The 21,270-nt window shown below is 45.6% G+C and overlaps 1 protein-coding gene across 1 annotated transcript in view; it reads right to left on the reverse strand.

The window, feature by feature from the left end:
• The window catches only part of ADAMTSL3 (ADAMTS like 3), a 387,063-nt gene that overhangs the window by 314,098 nt on the left and 51,695 nt on the right, over positions 1-21,270 (reverse strand). Inside the window, 1 exon segment of the mRNA XM_032622232.1 lies at positions 11,887-12,006. Within this exon segment, the coding sequence (XP_032478123.1) occupies positions 11,887-12,006 (120 nt within the window).

Consider the following 21,270-nt stretch of genomic DNA (forward strand, 5'->3'; position numbering starts at 1 on the left):
GTTCCTTACCCTACTGCTGCTACCAGCACGGATGTCAAATATGAAACGCCTAAGTTCACAGCACTATAATCTTTCATGGGAATGGTGTGTTGAGGATTAGGTTTTTATAGAGAGCATAGTTGTATTAAATGTACGTATTTAATGTATCACAGCTCTATTCAATACACGTGTATTTTCATGTAGCAGAAACCTAATTCAAAGGCAAATTTTTGAGTCAAAAATCTTGCCTTTTTTTAATGAGAAAGGAAAAATTTCTCAACCATTTTAAACTTCGCAGAATTGAAAACTTGTCAGTGTTACATCCCGGAGGGAAGAGGTTAAGAGAAGGATACACTCAAAGGGACTGGGAGTTCTGTCCTTGTTGGTGGTCTGCCACATGGAAAAAGTTGAGAATCGAAAGCAGAGAAGCCAGTGTCCAAAAAAGAGAACAATCTGATTCTCCAACCAAGCCTTTGGGCTAACAGTGTTTGAAAGAAAGAACATATTTCCCCACAGCTGCAGGTAGAGAGTAAAAAATAGAAATGAATATACACACACATGCACACAAGAAAGAAATCAGGATAGACTCTTTGCTATAACCAAGGATAAATAACATTTTTGAAGCATTTATTCCATTCCTTAAAGAAAACTCAGAAATAAAGGTATAGTTAGAATTTCTCCAAGTCTTATCACTGCTGGAAGTCGGCCTTCTATCCAGTCGGTGTCCATGGGAGACACAGAGAAGTTACACAGGCTCGCTCTAGAATTGCTCTTATTCTAGTAGAAGAGATAAGACATCCACATAAATAATTACAAACCCAGATGAAGTCTTGGGGCCCTAAGCAAGGATGAGCTGCTCCTCTCCAAAGAACAGAAAGAAAGCGCTTTACCCTGAGGACTTCTCTCAAAGCTACCTGGAGGAGATGCTGTCTAAGCTGGGCACTGCAGGAAACACAGACACTCAGTGAGGAGCCTGGTCGGCCAAGGGCCTGGCACAGGCAAAGGCTGGAAAGAACCTGCGGTCCATTTTGGCCAGAGCACTGGGCATACAAAAAGAAATGGGGGCTAAGGGACCAAGCTATGTAGGGACCTGAATGCCGGTCAGGAATGAGCTATTTCAGAGAAGGAAACCAGTGGGACCCACTTAAGGTTTTTGACAAGGGATGTAACCTTCAACAAGCAAACGTTCATTGTGCGTCTACTACGTGCCAGGCCATGAAGTAAGATCTGAGCCTATGGTGATGCAAAGACACAGTCCCTACCCCGAAGAGGCTCAGAGCCCAGTCGAGAGTCAGAGGAGGAAATAATCCCTGTGCTGGGAGCACAAGAGGGGGAATTAATGTCAGAACCTCGAAGGAGAGGTTAAAGTCCTCTTTAAGGACTCGGTAACATCCTTAATGAGTTAGATCCAGTTCGGGAAACGGAGGTGTCTGTTATGTTATGTACTTTAATTTCCACAGAACTCAAATGTATTCCTGAAAGCAGCCACATATTACAAACTTTTAGAAGTGGAAACCTGTCCAAAATGATATTTGTGCATGTGCAGAATGACGAACGTAATTGAAACGGTTTCTGGGAAGAGGCAATATTAAAAGCCATCCGTCACTGTCCTGGGCTATCACTGCCAACCCTGGGGACATGGGGCTCGTCGAAAGTGCTCCAAACCTCAGATCCTGGATCATGTTTTCTTGAAATAGTTCATGATGCAGCATCTCCACGGGATTTGCTGTTTGGATAAATAAGTCACCCAGACCACCACTAGAAATTCAAACTGACCAGGCACACTCTCTCTTTACACCCACTCCTCTCTCCTCACTCCCTCCTGCCACCCGGGAAGGTTAGTGATAGCCTGCTTGAGAGGCAGAAAATGCTACAAGAAGAAAGCTCCCAGGATGCTAAAGAAAGGAAGCAAGCAAGCAGACCTAATCTCACCTGGGTGGGCAGTAAAAGTGAGGATGTTATCAGGGGACTTCCTTGAGGAAGTAATAGTTGAGCTGAAGGATGAACAAGGGTTCAACAGAGATGCCAGGTGAGGGGAGGGAGAGGTGAGGGGAGGGAGCGGGGGGATAAGAAGCAGAGGAGGACGTTCCAAGCAACTGGGACAATTTGTGCAAAGACAGCAGATGGAGAAGACCCAAGTGAATGGACACATGAAAGCTTCATTGATAAAACCAGACCTGGAAATTCACTGGAAGGCAATGCCGAGAGAATGTCCAAATGGGACATCCCTAACACCTACACCCTTGTCCCCCACTTGCCCTTAGAATGTCCCACCAAGCACAGTAGCCAGCAGCACCTCGACCTCAGGGCCACTGATCCCCATTGGTAACTCCAGCCCAAGAGTGCACAGAAAAGTCTGGCCTGGAAAGTTGGGTGATCAACTGTTCCAGTTTGCCTGGATTATCTCAGTCCCAAGAAAACTAGGACAGTTGGCCACCTACGAAAGTTGACACGAGACTCATATTACAAGTCTCATAAAAGGTAATCTAGAGAATAACACTATAGACACTTCCAAGGTACTTCTCCAACTGGTCAAAGGCATCCACATGCCAGAACCATTTCCCTACCACCTGGAAGAGCCCTCAAGAATGCCTTCACTACCCAAAGTCCACACCCAAGAAAACACAGTGCAGAGTGAGGAAGCTTCGAACACGAGCAGACTAAAGCATCCATGGAATGACCCAAACCTCACAGAGCCTTAGCCCATCAGGAGCCTCTTTGCAAGCAAGCCTGTACTTTTGTGATATAGGCCAGAACTGGCCCAGCAAAAAGAAACATTTCCACACTCGAAATAAGCCAATCAAAACATAATGCTTAAAATCCCTCACGATAGGGAAACAATTCCATTATTGCCTCGACATCCAGCCCTTCCAACTTCAGCTTGGAGAAGATCAGTGGTCTTTTCTTGCCTGACATGGCTCTGTCTCGGCCGGCAAGCAAATCAACTCACCTTTGCTTTGTAGCTCTCTCAATCTCTGTCGTCCTTGACAAGAGAAAGAAATAGCATGCTTCCAGTGTGTCCTCCACTTGCCATGTACTCCCCACCCTCACAGCAAGCCTGCAAGGCCAGCTTCCTGGCCCTAGCCCGGCACTGGCCCAAGATAGCAAGACACCACCAAAATCCACTCCCTTTGCTATGCCTGAAGAGAGACCACAACAGAATGCAAGTCCTGGCATTCACTGAAGAGAAGCACGCATTTCGCAGCCGAGCAGAGAGGGGGGCCCACTTGCTTTCTTTCATCCAAGGATTGAGGATGACACAGTAGAACGACTGGAAGTGACCTAGTCTCAAAGTGCTAGAAGACCTAGAACATCTCTGGGCAGGGACTGGCCAGATCTCAGAGAGAAGAGAAGTCTGGGCACAGCCAGCAAGGGCCCTGTCTCTCAGCAATCCTGACTGCAGTGAGGGACGTGTAGGGGATACTGCATTTGGGACCGTTTTGAACTTCACCAGCTTGTATCTACCATTTAACCCACCTGATGAAAATGATTTAAAAAATAACACAGTATCCCAAAAATGAGTCAAGAAAGACAGCGTTCGAAGAGGAAAATGTGTGCATGTTTCAGAGGCTGGAACTGATTCTCCACTTAACAGACCTAATTCTTTTATGCTTGAGAACGAGCTGATGTGTGAAAAGCTCGAGGATAATGAAATTCAGACTCCACATGTGCCAAAGTCGATCAGAACAGCACGTACAGTCGCGTGTGCAGTGTTCGTGAATTTGCAGCACGCTTGAACTAGGAATCGAGTACAAGTCATTCCAATCAGTGTGTTCCTGTCTTCTCCTGACAGACCGTGAGCTCACCTCATTAGATAGCTAAATCTTTGGAATACTGAAGGAGCGTAACTACATTCGACCAACATTACTCACTAACAAAGGAATGAGCTATTCAAACTCAAATGGCTCGCTGCTTAAAAACATTTTACACATAGGCCAGAAACAACACAGAAAACTCTCCTCTGTGGAGAATGTGTGATCTAGATCCTCAAAGACAATGACAACACCCTATATGTCCGAGGGCGAAGGCCATTTCCCTTCACTAGAAACTTCAGAAGTTGGTATATACTTCCCAAGTTAAAAACTATTACATAAATAACTTGGAAACATCAAGTGATATTTCTGAGGCCTGCCAACAGTTTAACCACAATGAAGCTCCCGGCCAACATATTCATGAAAAGTTCAGAAGTTACTTTGAGAAAGATGGACTCACAGCAAACAGATTTCTTGTCCTTATAAAGAATGCATAAATCAATAATTAAATAAGGAAGAGGAAAATTTGGTTTGTCATAATCATTGAAGAAAAAAAGACATTTAAAAGACGTCTAGAAAGAAGACTACCCAAAGGCTTCATTATTAATATATTATTGTTACGACTCGTATTAAAAATTCATTCAAACATTGCTCTCATACTTTTCCTACCCGCAGATTAGATGTAAAAATGTCTTAACTGAGCTTCAGGGCAAAGAACAGGCACTTGGCTTTGCTACTGCCTGGCTGTGTGATCTTGGGTAAGACACTGTTCCTCTCTGGGGCTCAGATTCCTCACCTGAAAAAACAGAGTCCCTAAACTTCCTTCCAACTCTGTCATGCTACAATTCCAGATGCCTGTCAGGGCTGGGCCGCACATCCAGCCCTCTACCTCCCCGGTGATGGAAACAGTAAAGAAAATACAAATTGGAGAGGCATTCTGAAATGAGAAATCACACAAGTAGGCAGTCGATGGCATCCAGGGGAGGAAAGCGAAGAGTCAACTATGACTCCATTGATGACGTCGTAAGGCCTTAGAATGCTGACAAACACAGAATTTTACAAACATAGCATTTTACAGATGTAGAATGATTCGCACCAAACCCTGGATTTGACTCCAGGAAAGGAAGTGAAATTCTTGAAAAGGATGCCCGTCTAAGGTGAGGGGGTGTGTGGAAGTAGGAGATACTGGAAGTCAGATTTTAAGAGCTAAAAGGAGGAGGAGGGGACTTCCCTGGTGGCGCAGTGGTTAAGAATCCACCTGACAATGCAGGGGACACGGGTTCGAGCCCTGGTCCGGGAAGATCCCACATGCCGCGGAGCAACTAAGCCCGTGCGCCACAACTACTGAGCCTGCGTGCCACAACTACTGATGCCCGCGTGCCTAGAGCCCGTGCTCCGCAACAAGAGAAGCCACCGCAATGAGAAGCCCACACACCGCAACGAGGAGTCAACCCTGCTCGCCGCAACCAGAGAAAGCCCGCACGCAGCCAACAAAGACCCAACGTGGCCAATAATAAAATAAATAAAAAAAAAAAAAAAAGGAGGAGGAGGAAGCAGCAGGAGACAATAATTTGGAAATCAAGGTCGCTGAAAGCAACGGTAGATCAGAGTATAGCTAACAGCAACGTTAACTTGAAAAAACATCTTGAATCCACTTAAACGTGGGCAGAAAGAGACGAAACAAATGCCAGATCAGCCAGGGGCTCCTTACCTGGAGTTACAGGGGAGACAGAAGGTAACAGGGGAGAAAGGATGATGGGTATAGACAGTATAAAAGGACCTCTGCGACATGAAATCAAGGTGGTTCTCTTCCAAGTGTCTGCAAGCTTATGTTAGAATTTACCCTAGGTTAGTTTTAGGAAAGTCAGAACCCACCACTAACTTAACACCCAGCCTTATCCCACATGCCTGGAATTCAAGTTAACGCTCTGGGTGTCTTTTGTTTTTGTTTTTGTTTTTCAGCCTTTTGGTGCTTTGTAGCCTAAGGTGGCAAGGTAGACATTACATCAACATGTGCACACGAAAAGACAATCCTTGGACCATAGGAAAATGCACATGGGCATGAATTTCTAAGTGTGCTTAACCCCCTTTATCCCACCATGGCTGCCCACAAGGAGGAAGCACATTATAGCCAATCCACAAAATCTGGGAAGACGTACCTTCCACATTTCCCTGCACCTAACAAATGCTAAAAAATAAAACACAAAAGGAAAAGAATATTTGTGCAAAACAAAGAGTTCCCCTAACTTTTTTTTTAAAAAAAAAAAAAGAAAAGAAATGACTTTCAATGGAGAAACACGAATCCTGGGACAGACTTTTAAGTCAGTCCCATGACAACTCATGAAGCCCCACGTCTAAAGCTTCAGTGAGTTAAAGGGCAGGATAGGAAGACTCGCCATCCTCTTTCCCAGAAAGAGACTTTGGCAGACGCTGAGCAGCTCTCAGTTCTGCCTCATCCGCGATGGAGAAAGAACAAACTGCAGAATTCAAGACTCCACTTCCTAGAACCGGCCAACACTCAGCTGCTTGCCTGTGAACAGGTCCTCTGGGGGACAAAACTCTAAAACCACCATGAGGAATGACCAAAGAGTCTACCCCAGAGGCTGGCTGCCTAACAAGGCTTTCCACCACAAGCTCCTTAGCAAGTCATCCCAAACTAACACATTTTAACTACCTTGTACCACGGATACAACCGAACGTCAGAACGCTTTCATTCCAAGGATCTGCTCACTACATGGGAAGTCGGTGCCATTTCCATCTCCGCTACCACGTTTCACCCAGACCTTGAAAACAATGTCATTCCTACTGTGATAATAATTCCCCCTATAAATGCTATCAGAATGGTTAATTCCAAATTCCCGAAGGAGTTAAGAATGAGCTGATGAAGAAACCCATGAATATGAAATCGTCCCCTTGGATGGACTAAGGTCTCCAAAGCCCTATTCACTGTAACAGTGGAATCGGGATTTTTGGGAAAAGAGATAATTTTCTAGGCGATTCTTCTGCGAGAAGCAACTGGATGTATCTCAGAGTGGGGGAGTCTGAGGTGTGGAGTGTAAGTTTTAGTTTTTTTCACATGACCATCCGGGTGCCCTTGAGTAAGTCATTTGCACATTCAGAGGCTCTGTTTTCTTGACTTGTAAAATGAGGCATTTGAGCCAAAGTCTCCACCAGTTGTAAAATTCTATGATTCTCTAAGTAACAGTTCACTGCAACGCTGGCAAGCCCGCCTCGATAATCAGAACGATCCAATTAACAGTCTGCAATGTAGAATAATCATTTTGTAATTTCGAGAAATAGACTATTTGCGGGGGAAGGAGTTCGGATCATGAAATACGGTCGCTTTGTTTTTCAAAACAAATGAGGCATCTGCGGTCCAGAGATGTTGGATAACTTCGTTAAATTACAAGCTAATTAGTGGCAGAAGCAAGACGAAGGCTGTCTGACTGGTCCTGCATGCACTGAACCGCATTGCTACCCAGTTGGCTTCAGAACAGCTTTCTTCACTAGAAGCCGTCTCAGCCCCCTGTATAACCCCCAGTGTGCCTTTTATGTGACTCATTAAACACAACCTACATCACAGCTGTGCTTTACTGGCCTCAGGGTTATTAGTTTTCCAGACACCTAATCCAGGAGACATTTGAAGAGTGACCTGAAGGTCTTCATGAAAATACACCAGAATAAAATACTTTAAAAAGTCCTACAGGCTGTATAAAAAAAATAAACAAAATAAAATTTTTTAAAAAAAAGGATTTACTATATAACACAGGGAACAATATTCAATATTTTGTAATAACATCTAGTGGAAAATAACCTGAAAAAAATAATAGATATATACACCTGAATCACTTTACTGTACACCTAAAACTAACACAATATTGTAAATCAACTCTACTTCAATAAAAATGTTCTTAAATTAAAAAAAAAAAAAAAAAAAAGTCCTACAGGGGTCGTCGAAGAGAGCAAACACACCATCTGCTTGCTTCCCATTTTACCAAATGAGTATGATAGGCAGGAAGTTCCTAGCGAACCCAGTTTTGACCCAACAACTTCAGTAACCGGACAGCAGCGCCTGCAGCATAAGCACTTTGTCTCTGATTTCAGGCCGTTGGGACAGCAGGACAGTGCCTCTGGCACAGACCCGCAAACTCCACAGGTAGGTGTACTTAAGCGACATGACAGCACAGACACTGACTGCCCTGGGTGGCAACTCACACAGACCTAGACCTATTTCTGACCATGGAATGCCAGCAGCTGCTGGGATGGAACAAAGGCTACTCTGGAACACTGCCTCCACCACACCCCAGGTATGGAATCTTTGGAGGGGCTGCCCTGAAAACCTTAGAGGGAAAACTTGGGAACTTCTGTGCAAGAGCAACTGCAACAAGCTGTATGCCACCCAATATGCTGCGATCTGTTCCAATATGAGACAGTTCGTTCCAAAGAGCGCAACAGACAGACATTAAACCCTAAATTATGTTGCATCCAGGAACTTGGTTGAACCCTTCAGACATCATGATGTGTGAAAGAAGCCAAACACAAATGAGTATGTGCTTTATGATTCCATTTATATAAAAGTAAAAATCAAAACGAATCTATAAGAGTGACAGAAGTCAGGATGGTGGTTACTTCTTGGGTGAGGGATACGGACCAGAAGGGGTCCAAGGAGCTTCCTAGGGTGCTGGGAATGTTTAATTGCTGGATCTGGGTGGTGGCTACAGAGGTGTAAAGTTATTTAAAAACTTACCAAGTTCTACACTTCAGATATGGGTGTACTTTACCTATATGCTTGTTACACTCAGCCATAAAAAGAAATGAAATTGAGCTATTTGTAATGAGGTGGATGGACCTGGAGTCTGTCATACAGAATGAAGTAAGTCAGAAGGAGAAAGACAAATACCGTATGCTAACACACATATATGGAATTTAAGGAAAAAAATGTCATGAAGAACCTAGGGGTAAGACAGGAATAAAGACACAGACCTACTAGAGAATGGACTTGAGGATATGGGGAGGGGGAAGTGTAAGCTGTGACAAAGCGAGAGAGAGGCATGGACATATATACACTACCAAAAGTAAGGTAGATAGCTGGTGGGAAGCAGCCGCATAGCGCAGGGAGATCAGGTCGGTGCTTTGTGATGGCCTGGAGGCGTGGGATAGGGAGGGTGGGAGGGAGGGAGACACAAGAGGGAAGAGAGATGGGAACATATGTATATGTATAACTGATTCACTTTGTTATAAAGCAGAAACTAACACACCATTGTAAAGCAATTATACTCTAATAAAGAGGTAAAAAAAAAGAGTTTATAGAAAAATAAAATTAAACATATTGTGTGAGGTCCTTTGACATTAATGGAGAATATGCTTCTTCCTTTTCTTTAGCATAAGAATATCTCAGATTCTCTGAATTGAGTCTTTGCAAATAATATTACTAGCAATAACAATAGCTAGAGTACGGGCTTATATGCTCCAGAACCTGTGCAGGGAGACATATGAATTATCTCCTTTAATCCTTAAAACATTTCCGTGAGGTTGACACCATCATATATCTCACAGATGACAAAACTGAGGCACAGAGAAGTGAAGTAACTTGTCCGAAGTCACACAGCAAATAAAACATCAGAAATGGAGTTCAAATCCAAAGCAGTCTGACTCCTGAGTCTATATTCTTAGATGTTCTTCACATTTTATGGTATGTTACAGGATAGGGGGAGTTTTCAAACTGAGTCATATCTGATCTAACTTTTCCCCTGAGCCTAAGAAGCTCCCTGATATTACAATGCAGTCCGCACACTCAGCATTAAGAGAAAAGAGAATCAAGGCTTGGGCTGATGGGTTAACAGCCTCTAGATGATTACATTCCTGAGATTCATTCAACAGATACACCTAGTTTGGTACAAAGGCCTATTTTCTTTGCCTTTAGTAGCAGAGGGTAGGTGCTATTATTGGCTTGTTATAGTTTGACCTTGTTCCTTTCCCTTAAAAGAAATACACAGTGGGGGCAACACAGAATGTTTTCATATGCTATTCACTGGGGCTCTCTAGAACACTGTGTCCCAGGACAAGATTTCCAAGGCGTGCCACACACTTTTAAGATCTGCTTTAGGCCTTTTGGAAAGGCTAAAGGGGCTTACTTTCCTCTTTTGCTAGCTTTTATATTGTTATTATATTAAATATCATTTATCTGCAGAACCTGGAGAAGGCATCAACCACTCTTTAATTAAAAAACACAGAGCTCGTGATTTTCCAGACACTCTCTTCTATCCTTTACTGCCTCCTCCGTTAGTTTCTCTGATGCTCTCATATGAAAACCTGTTAGAGCATTAATTTCTTGATTAAAAGGAGCCATAAATCATAGGCCCTCTAAAAATCCATCGGGGAGAAGGTCCAAAAGCAATGTGATGGTTTAGGCCCTCTTAGAAACCAGGCCCGAATGCCTGTCCAAAGGATTAACTGGGGTCTATAACATGAATATCGAATCATCTTCCACCCCACCCCTGCTCCCCGTAATAACTATTTGTGGACTCGCTATTCGGGGAACTTAAATGATTGATGTTGACAATTTTTTTTTTTTTGCGGTACGTGGGCCTCTCACTGTTGTGGCCTCTCCCGTTGCGGAGCACAGGCTCCGGACGCACAGGGTCAGTGGCCATGGCTCATGGGCCCAGCCACTCTGTGGCATGTGGGATCTTCCTGGACCGAGGCACGAACCCGTGTGCCCTGCATCGGCATGCAGACTCTCAACCACTGCGCCACCAGGGAAGCCCTGATGTTGACAATTTTGATTAAAAAAAAAAAACTGGTCTCATCCCACTCCTGCCCCTGACTACCTGGATAGCATCCTGCTCACAGCTGGATGCACTGGCTCACAGCCTGCCCCTCACCCCAGTCCCAGCTCCAGAGCTCAATGTACCAAGCACAAGTCACGCAGTAGAAGCTGAGGATCAAAATCAATGGTGCCTCCCCCTGAGTAGGGGGATACAGAGAACCCTGCAATAGATGTCTCTACTCGCCCTCCATGCTCTATCCTTCATCAACCAGTTACGTTGCCTGAGACTTTAATCCTCCTCCCAGCCTCATCTGCGCTCTGCCCACCTCCAAGCCAGCCCCAGAGCCGCGTACCACTCCCTTCTGTCACATCTTACATCTACCCATGTCGGCAGACTGACCTGCCCAGAGCTCCTCCTTCCAAGCAATATTTTTCACCCCCTAACTAGGCCCTGCGCAACTCAAGCCAGAACTAACCAGCCTTGACCACACAGATCAGGACAGCACAGCGGACCTCGGTCCCTGGGCCATCTTCCTCCACCCCGTCATGTCCCATGAGAAGACACTCTTGCCCCATTCCTCACCCACACTTGGCCCCTTAGGTGCCAAGGTCTACCAACATCTTTCAACGTCACTCATCATCCTAAATCCTAGCCCAGTTTGCACCACTGCCTCAGAAGTTCAGGCCCCATCAGCTAGAAACCTCTGCCTTTGGCAAAATTCTCTGTTTCAAACAAGTTGTGAGTGATGTCAGAGACATATGTACTCTTCCATGCTGTTAGGGCATCAATGTAAGTCGAGAATGGAGAGTCACAGTCCCGAGTGTGCGGTTTCTGCATCTCAGCCAAGCATGGCCTCACTCTCCAGTTGGGTTTCGTGCAGTGATTTAAACACACACACACGTGCACACACACGCGCCCTCACCCAGAGGCACGCCTATATTTTCCCTTTCTGGAAAATGGGCTTGGAAAAGAAAAGTTTCGGTGCTGGTAAAAGAAAGAAAGTAAGAGCTAAGAGGGCAAAGAAAGTAAAGCTTAATCAGAAAACAGAACTTTTGGAAAACTTCAGAATTACATGATGAATTTGGCAATAGCTGAAGTGAACGAATTTAAATATTTATATTAATATGGAAATATTTCTGATGAAAATAAGACAATGTGTCACTCAAGGCAATGCCCCAACCAGAACGAGAACCACACACTGTGCAGGCAGATACATGCAAGTGTGAGCAGCCCAGCGTCTTGGGGTCCTTCCTGGTGTAATGGGTCTATTATATAAGTGGTGCCAAGGAGGAAATATAATTATTTTGAAGTTATTTTTGAGAAACTGTTTCCTGCCCATTGGCAAATGGCAAAGCCAAAAATAGGCTCTTTAATGAAGTTCTTACCTGGTCGTCATAGCGATACGTGAGGAACTGCTCCCCTGTTGTATCTTCCAGAAAACTTCCCTGAGGGGACAGTGCAAACTCAGGAAGGAAATAGGCCCCAGGAGACTTCTCTGCTGTGGTCTGAAAGGCAAGATCACTTGGTTACAAATAAGGCCCCAGTAAGGACTCCCAACAGGCAGTCTCTGAAAAGGGTGGGTCCAAGAGAATCCACCCACCAAAAGGCTGTACCAAGAAAAGGGAAGTGCTTATTTACAGTAGCCTAGACGTGGAAACAACCTAAATTTCCCTCGACAGATGAATGGATAAAGAAGACATGGTACATATACACAATGGAATATTACTCAGCCATAAAAAAGAATGGAATAATGCCGTTTGCATTATTTCAAATGGCATTAGACTTAGAGATTATCATACTAAGTAAGTCAAACAGAGAAACACAAATACCATATGATATCACTTATACGTGGAATCCAAAATACAACACAAATGAACCTATCTGTGAAACAGAAACATACTCAAGACATAGAGAACAGACTTGTGGTTGCCAAGGGGGAGGGGAGTGGATTGGGAGTTTGGGATTAGCAGATGCAAACTAGTATATATAGGATGGATTAACAACAAGGTCCTACGGTATAGCACAGAGAACTGTATTCAATATCCTGTGATACACCATAATGGAAAAGAATATAAAAAAGAATGTATATATATGTGTATATATACACATGTATATACAGATATGTATATATATATATATATATACACATGTATATACAGATATGTGTATATATACACATATATATCTGTATACATATGTGTAACTGAGTCACTTTGCTGCACAGCAGAAATTAACACAACATTGTAAATCAACTCTACTTCAATAAATTTTTTTTTTAAAAAGGGAAGTGCCCTGTCTTGGCAAAGGCCATGTAAGACACACCAGGTATCTGTGTTGAGGGGCTGTTAGACCAGGATAGCACCCTGGGCCACCTCAAATCAGCTCACACAGTATTTACCCCCTGACACCTGTTTCTTCCCCCTGCCCACAACCTTCCAGCAATGCAGCCACAGTGAGGTTAACTTGCTTAAGTTCTGTTGTTACAAATCCACTGTTTCTAGGACGTGCTTTCTTTCTCTTTCCTTTTCTTTCTTTCTGTTTTTGATTGTTTGGTGAAAGAGTGAGAAACAAACTTATTTTTTCCATACTGTAACAGAAGTGTGCGTTCCTTGCAGACTTTAGAAAATTCAGATGAGTGCAAAAGAAAATAAAAACCGCCCATAAATACTCCAACCTATAATAACCACTTTTAATTGTTCTGATGTATTTCCTTTGAGACTTTTTTCTCATAATGTTTTGTATGTTTATATAAAAAAATCCAAGATTAAATAAACATGGAGTTTGCAGAAAGACTCCATTGGATTCAGGGAAAGCTCATGCCCTGGCGTCTGAATCGGTAGACGTAAGCCCAATTTGTTGGGGTCAAGGGGAGACAGGAAGGACACCATCTGTTGGAGAATATGGCTTGGACACAATGGCCCAATGGACTTGCTACCAACACTTGCCACGTCCCCATCCAAGGGAAGTTAGAGCATGTAGAGGGCTTATCCGGATCACTGCCTTGATTGGTTCAAGGAGGGACGAGATAAAGGAGATGGAACCCCCAGTGCTTAGCCCCACATGATCAAAAACACTGGTCCACGACTCTGCCCCCAACAGGGTACCTCACTCCCCCTGCTCCAGAAGGACTGAGCAAGAAACAGAGTGAGAGGCCATGGGTGTAACTCCGAGGAAATCATTTTCTGCAAACAGGAGGAGTGGGGAATAAAAGTACCCCTCTAACACCTCTGTTCCAAGGGTCACAATTCCAAACTGCAGCAGGAACTGCGGTTAAAGCTAAAACAGCCATTTGAATGCTACACGTTAAAAAAAAAGAAATCAAGATGTGATAGCTTTGTTAAGGCACTTCGAACAGATAAGTCTGTGCTTTGGTTAGCCCTACCCTGTTCAAAGAATTTCAAGATTTTCTCATTAAATTTCATTCACATGAGGGGCTCAGCGCCAAGCGAGAGACAGGAATCTTCCCAGAGCCCTGCAGCCCCAGAGCTCCTTTGCCCTCCTTCTGAATGGCTTGCTTGAGGCCCAGTGACTCCTACCTGAGTGCGGGAAATTGGGAAAACACCTGTGGATGTCCTACCTGCTACACTGTGAAGCCACCCTTGACATGGGTCTGTCACCCCAGTGTTCAGACCACCACCGGGTGTTCTGTGGAGGTTTTCTCTGTTATGTCACCTTCCTGTGGGGAGGCTCTGCTCTGAAAGTAAGCATGGTCACCCTGAGGTCCACAGCAAAGCCACGGTGTCAAGAGCCTGGAAAGGAGGTCTGATCAGGCCCAGGCAAGGGCACAGAATACATCTGTCAGAACTGGCCAGCCAGCTCTCTGATAAGGGCTGGAGATTGTTCCTAAGTGACCTTGGGAGGAAAAGGAAGGGGAGCTCATGCCACAGCCTCCACAGAGACAACCGGACTCTCACACGCTTTAGCAGTGTTCTATGGGGCTCTGCATGAAGTATCAGAAAAAGCAAAAAGGCTTCCTGGTAGTAAAGCTTTCCAGTCCTCAGTATTCATTAGGGTGGGAAAAAAACAGCAGACACTTATGACTTGACTATAACTATAGCTGATTACCTTCCACTTTGTGAGCCACTGTTCCAAACTTTACATTGTATTTATCAGGGTTTAAAAAGGTGAGGCGGGAATAAAAACTTCCACGTGAAAATAAGAGGTGAATTTGATGGTAAAATGTATGTCTCTGTATGTTTCCCAGGAAGTTTGAGTATGTGTAAAAGTATCATTCTTCTCTCCAAGGATAAAAACACATCTAGGGCTTCCCTGGTGGCACAGTGGTTGAGAGTCCGCCCGCCGGTGCAGGGGTCACGGGTTCGTGCCCCGGTCCGGGAAGATCCCACATGCCGCGGAGCGGCTTGGCCCGTGAGCCATGGCCGCTGAGCCTGCGCGTCCAGAGCCTGTGCTCCGCAACGGGAGAGGCCACAGCAGTGAGAGGCCCGCGTACCACACACACAAAAAAAAACACATCTAGGTAAACCTCAGGGCCAAATTTTATATAACTGCTGGTAAAGAATGGATTCTATCTTAACGTAATTCATGGACACTGATTACCAAAATGCTTAGCAAAGAATCGATAAAAGTTAGTTGTTGTTTGCCTCTATTGGCTTCACAGATGGTAGAATCATAGTTTTAAAGGCCTGAAGAGGCCTTAGAAGTCATACAGGTCAAACTCCTTTTTTTAGAAATGAGTAAACTAAGGCTCTGAAAGTGAAGAAACTTGCCAGACACCACAGAGCAGGAGCCAGGGCTGGAACATGTTAGTGGCCATGTGCAAAGACACAGTTAGATCGTTTTACCAAAGAGTGGGGGCTGGGAGCAGCCTAGGATCAACACCTGAAATCAGCTCCCCGAATACACAGGGCCTCCCAGTATGATGCTTATCTTTAGTTGACCATACAGTCAACACATATTTATTGAGCACCTACTACATGCCTGAAACTGTTCTAAGTGCTATGAATACAATGACGTACAAGAAAGATAAGGTCCCTCTTTTCATGAAGGTTATACTCTAGTGGGAAGAGATACATAATAAAATAAGCAAACAAATTCATAAACAAGAAAATTAAAGCTCTAAGTGCTATAAAAGAAATAAACAGGGGGATGTGAGAATAAGGTTGGGAGAGGGTTGTTTAACTTTAGATAAGAAGATCAGGAAGGCATCCCTGAGAAGACAAGATTTAAGCTAATATCTAACAGGTAAGAAGGAACCAGTCACACAAAGAGCCAAGGATGAGCATTCATGATGAAAAGAAGAGCAAGTACAAAAGCCCTAAGGGAAGAAGCAGGTCAGTGGGACTGAAGATCAGAAAGGAAGTCAGTGCGGCTGGATCCGGTGTGAACAAGGAAGAGAGTGCATGAAATGGAAATAAGAGAGAAAGGAGGAGCTGGGATATTCAAAGCCTTACAGGCCATGGCAAGGAGTTGAAGAACTATAGATTTCAGCTAACACTGACTGCTTTGTGGAAGATAGGTTAGGAGGATGCAAGATGGAATCATATAGGTCAATTAGAAGGCCGTGGCACTAATCCAGTTGAGAAGGGATGATTCCTTTGACTGGGAGGATGGCCGTGGTGAAGGGGAGAGGTAGATAGACTAGAAGTTACTGACGGGTGAGAAAAAGCAAGGCATCAAGGATAACTTCCGGGTTTGGGCTTGAGCAACAGGCTACAAAAGATTCAGTATGAGGGACTTTGCTGGTGGTCCAGTAGGTAAGACTCTGCGCTCCCAATGTAGGGGGCCCAGGTTCGATCCCTGGTGGGGGAACTAGATCCCACTTGCATGCTGCAACTAAGAGTCCGCATGTCACAACTAAAAGTCCGCATGCCGCAACTAAAGATCCCGCATGCTGCAACAAAGATCCCACGTGCTGCAACTAAGACCCAGCACAGCTTAAATAAATAAATAAGAGATTTGAGTATTAAGAAGAAAAGTTCTTTAAGGAAAAAAAAAAAAAAGATTCAATGGGTGGGTTGCCCTGAGGCAGGAAAGGATCTGCTGGGGAGGGGCAGAGAGTTTGGGTCTATTTGGGTCACATGAAGTCTGAGATGTGTATGAGACATCCATCCATGTGGAAAGCTTGAGCTGGCTGTTCAATATGCAAGTCTGGAGCTCATAAGGGAGGTCTAAGGCTGAAGACAGAAATTTGGAAGACATTGTTTTCATTTCCTACACATATATATTTACAGCATCATACTGGAAAGGACCCTCCCTAGAGAATGAGTTTGGCGGACAAGAGGGCTTTGTCTGGAGCCCTCAATAATTTTAATATCTGAGGACTTCCCTGGTGGCACAGTGGTTAAGAATCCACCTGCCAGTGCAGGGGACACGGGTTTGATCCCTGGTCCGGGAAGATCCCACATGCTGCGGAGCACCTAAACCCGTGCACCACAACTACTGAGGCTGCGTGCCACAACTACTGAAGCCCGCGTGCCACAACTACTGAAGCCCGCGTGCCTAGAGCCCGTGCTCCACAACAAGAGAAGCCACCACAACGAGAAGTCTGCGCGCCGCAACAAAGAGTAGCCCCCGCTCGCCGCAACTAGAGAAAGCCTGTGCACAGCAACAAAGACCCAACACAGCCAAAATAAATAAATAAAATTAAAAATTAAAAAAATAAATAAGTCTAATATCTGAACGTGAGTAGAAGAGGAGGAGCAAGCAAAAGAGACTAAAAATGATAATCAATTAGAGTAGAATCAAGGAAAAAAAGACAAATATTGGGTCATGGAAGGATTCAGCATCAGAGTAGCCAACGGTCTTGAATGCTGCTAAGAGACTGAGATGAGGCCACAGACGTGTCCATTGGATTTGACAGCAAGGAGGTCACTGTTGATCTTAACAAGAGTAGTTACGGTGATGCAGCAGGGACAACTGTCATGGTTTTGAGAGGTGAATGGGAGAAGAGGAAGTAGAGACCGTGATGAGAGACTCAGAAAGGGGCCATAGCTGGAGGGAAACGTAGAATCGCAGGTAGAATTTTTAAAGATAGGAGACACTGGAGCACGCTTGTTTGCTTACAGGAATCATCCAGTAGCAAGAGAGAGAATGGAGAAGACAGAAGAGGTAACTACAGGTGCAAAACCCCTGAGAAGGAAGAGGAATGGGATCCAAATTGATTGCGGAGGCTCTGGCTTTTGTCCAGATGAGGGCCCTTGGCCCACAAAAGCCTTCATCAGGCCATGCTCCCTAGCCGATTTGGAGCCTCCATCTCCCCTGCACCTATTCCTTGGATACCCTTCTGCGAGGTCTCAGGGACCTCCTGGTCCCAAGATCATCCGTTTGTCTCTATCACCCTCTCCGACCACCCCTCACCCACCCCGGCTCCTTTCAGCTTTCTCACCTCTGAGCTGGCTCTCTTTCCTGGGCTCCACTGCAGCTGCAGCCGCCCTACTGCTGAGAGAAAGTGCAGCCACATTTCGTCCCAAACTGCTGCCTTCTGTGGCAAGGGGGGACTGTCCTAAGCCTCTGTAATCAGAGTATTTGTCTGTTGTGCTTCTTTTATTTTTTTTAATTCTCTTCGAACTACCAGAATTTTTTTTTTGGCTGCGTTGGGTCTTCGTTGCTGCATGCGGGCTTTCTCTAGTTGAGGCGAGCGGGGGCTACTCTTCATTGCGGTGCGTGGGCTTCTCATCGCGGGGCTTCTCTTGTTGCAGAGCACGGGCTCTAAGCTCACGGGCTTCAGTAGCTGTGGCACGTGGGCTCAGTAGTTGTGGCTCACGGGCTTAGTTGCTCCGCGGCATGTGGGATCTTCCCGGATCAGGGATCAAACCTTTGTCCCCTGCATTGGCAGGCAGATTCTTAACCACTGCGCCACCAGGGAAATCCCCAGAGTATTTTGTCTGTTGTGCTTCTATACTATTAACAGCAACTACAAACATTTCATAAGCGTCAATGAGCTTTTTTTTTCTCTGCTTAAATTCGACTGGGTAAAATGATGTATGTTTGCCCTACATTTTGTTCATTGTGTTCCTATCCCAGGCTTCTGTCTCTCCCCCAAGGCATCTCAGTGCAGCATTTTGGAGGAAGTTCCACAGGGCTGAGGACTGTCTCCATCATGTCTGCGTTCCCCAGGGGAGATGCCTGGTGTAAGGTCATGAGAGTGAAAGACTGCTGGCCTGCACTACCTGAGCTATGGACTAGGGGGCCTTCTTCCTCACCAACCCCCATTCTCCTGTGGGAGTTAAACGCTGCTAATCCCTGGGCTAGCCCAGATTCTCTCCAGGCTCACATCACACTCCGCGTTACTGATAACTGATTTCACATGCACCTCTTTTTATCAAAATCCTTACTCCTGAGTCAATTTTGCAATCATTTTGGGAGTCGAGGCTACAGCCTGGTGCCATCCAAGTCCTCTCCCTCTATAGTAGCGAGGGTGCACCTCCATGCTTGTTTGAAGAGCCGTCCTGTAGCATCCCATAATCATGAAAGCTCAGTGCTGGGAGGGACCGTCTCAGTCATTTAATCCAGCCTGTCCACCTCAGCAATCCTGCCAGATGCCCTGCAGCCTCTGCTTGAATTCCTTTAGTGACGGGGAGCTCACTCTCTTACAAGGCAAAAGGGCAAAAGAATCTAGGAAGTTCAGAGATACCAACCTAGTCTGAAGTGGCCCATTGCTCCCCAAGGGTGGAATGAGGTACCTTTCCTCTGTCATCCTCCCCCATGTCCTTCCCCTGCCTTTCCCTCTCCCTAGAGGGAAGTGAATTCTAGAATCTGAACAGAGTGGAATTTGGGAAGAGACAAATATTTGAGTCACAGAGCTAAATAACTGAAAGAAATTTTAGAGACAGTCTAATCCCAACCCCTACTTTGGAGCAGGAATTTCTCCTGCAGCATCTTCCACAGTCATGCACATAGACTCAACAGAGGCCCTTTGAAGAGAAAGCTGGGAAGGAAGGAAACTCAAGTTTATTGAGCATCTACCGTGAGCTAGGATTTGTGAACACTGCCTCTATCTGTCCTCACCGCTAAGCTGTGAGGTATGTGTCACCAGCCTTTTTTCGCACAGGAAGAAACCAAGACACAGGACATCAGGACATTTAACTAGGGACACACAAAGTCCCAGCTGCTGAGTGAAAGTTCACCCCCATCCCAGTCCCCCAGCTCCCTCAGTGGAAAACAGTCTTGGCAAAACTGGACCTTCCTTGAAGGAGAAATGGCTAAGTTGACTCATGGCTTCAGAAAGCAAGCACCCTGGGCAGCAAAGAACACGCGCTGACATTCTCACCACATGGGGGTTGACTTCCTAAATGTCAGGGAGACTCGGCGTTAGGCGCCTCCACACACAACAGGGTGACCAAAGACCAGGCCCCTTCAGCAGCAAGAGTTGACGGCAGGGTGCGGGGAGGGAGGCCGGACCAGGAAGTGTGCAGTCTTCCCAGGGCGCAGATCCAGGGCCGAGGAGAGCAGCTGCCAAAATGCATCATCCCACCAGCCGCTGTCCACAGCTGCCGAATCACTGGGGATGGGGTCCGAGTCATCGGGGACAGGGTCAGAAGGAATCCAGAGACGGCTTCTCCAGGGACCTGAGGATGCAGCTGATCCACATCCCCCCCTCCAGCTGAGGCTTTGACTTTGGCAGGAGGAAGGAAGTATGGGATGGGGATTCAAGGACAGGATTTCAGCGTCCTAGCCTCCATCTACAGCCTGGAAAGGACAGAGGATGTCTATCAAGACTTGGCTGATGGCATGGAAGGAAGGAGAAACAAGTAGAGGAGAAGTGGGTGTTCCTATATATAGAACAGAACCCAATACTCCTCGAAGGTTGAGCAGTCACCATGAAAAAGAATACAATGGGATTCTCACTGAATTTCAACAAGCCGTTTTAAACCCTTCTCCCAGCCTTGTCTGAGCACTACAGGTGGACGTTTGTCTCTCTCCAGAGCGTGAACACAGCCAAACATCACACCACCTGACCTCTACAGAACTGTGGTCAATAAAGATCACTAAGTTCTCTTTCCTACCTGCCACTGTTAAGCCATACCTGTATTCGGGACCGAGAGCCGGACTGTACCACATCCCGGTCATTCACGCCCTCTTTAGATCTGGCCCATCCTTTCAGCCTGTCAAGGCTCTTTTTGGATCCTGACTCCCATCTACCAATTTTTGCATCACTCTCTCCCTGCTTCTCATCAGCCCAAATTTGAGCAGTGCTCTCTCTATCTGTCTCCTTGTTACTGCCACAAACACTGAGCTGGAAACAAGGGCTGAGAAACTGGGCTCTTCACTAGGCCAAGAGAAGCCTGTCTCCAGGCTGACAGTGACTGTACTCACTTAGGGTCCTCTCATTTCTATATCCCCAACTTGCCACACTGGGGATTCAAGAAACACATTGTCCGATTCTGCCATGACACAGACAACACATGGAAGTAAAGACGCTAGATGGAAGAACTGAGATTCCAACGGATCTTCCTAGGTCAGGACGAAAGCTAAAGGTTAAGAGGGGACAAACACTGAGCCACTACTGCAGAACAATTCCCCGTGACACCAGGGCTTAGCAGAGGACGGTTATGGTCACGGTCAGGAATACGAATGCATAAGAAGTCAATCTCAATTAATGGCAACCAAGATCTGCAGTAGAGAGTTAGCACCAGGATGGGAGGCGCAGACCACTCCTACTGGGGGAAGGTCCTTTTAAATGATAATATTTGGTGAGTCGGAAAGTGTGTGTTCCAGGTGGAACAGGAGAATCCCCAGGCTCTAGGGACAGTCTGCCAGGAACACATTCTCCGGAGGGTCTCTGGGGGCTGTTCCTCCCGGCCTGGATT

The sequence above is a fragment of the Phocoena sinus genome, chromosome 2 (assembly GCF_008692025.1).
Source record: "Phocoena sinus isolate mPhoSin1 chromosome 2, mPhoSin1.pri, whole genome shotgun sequence".
Lineage (NCBI taxonomy): Eukaryota > Metazoa > Chordata > Mammalia > Artiodactyla > Phocoenidae > Phocoena > Phocoena sinus.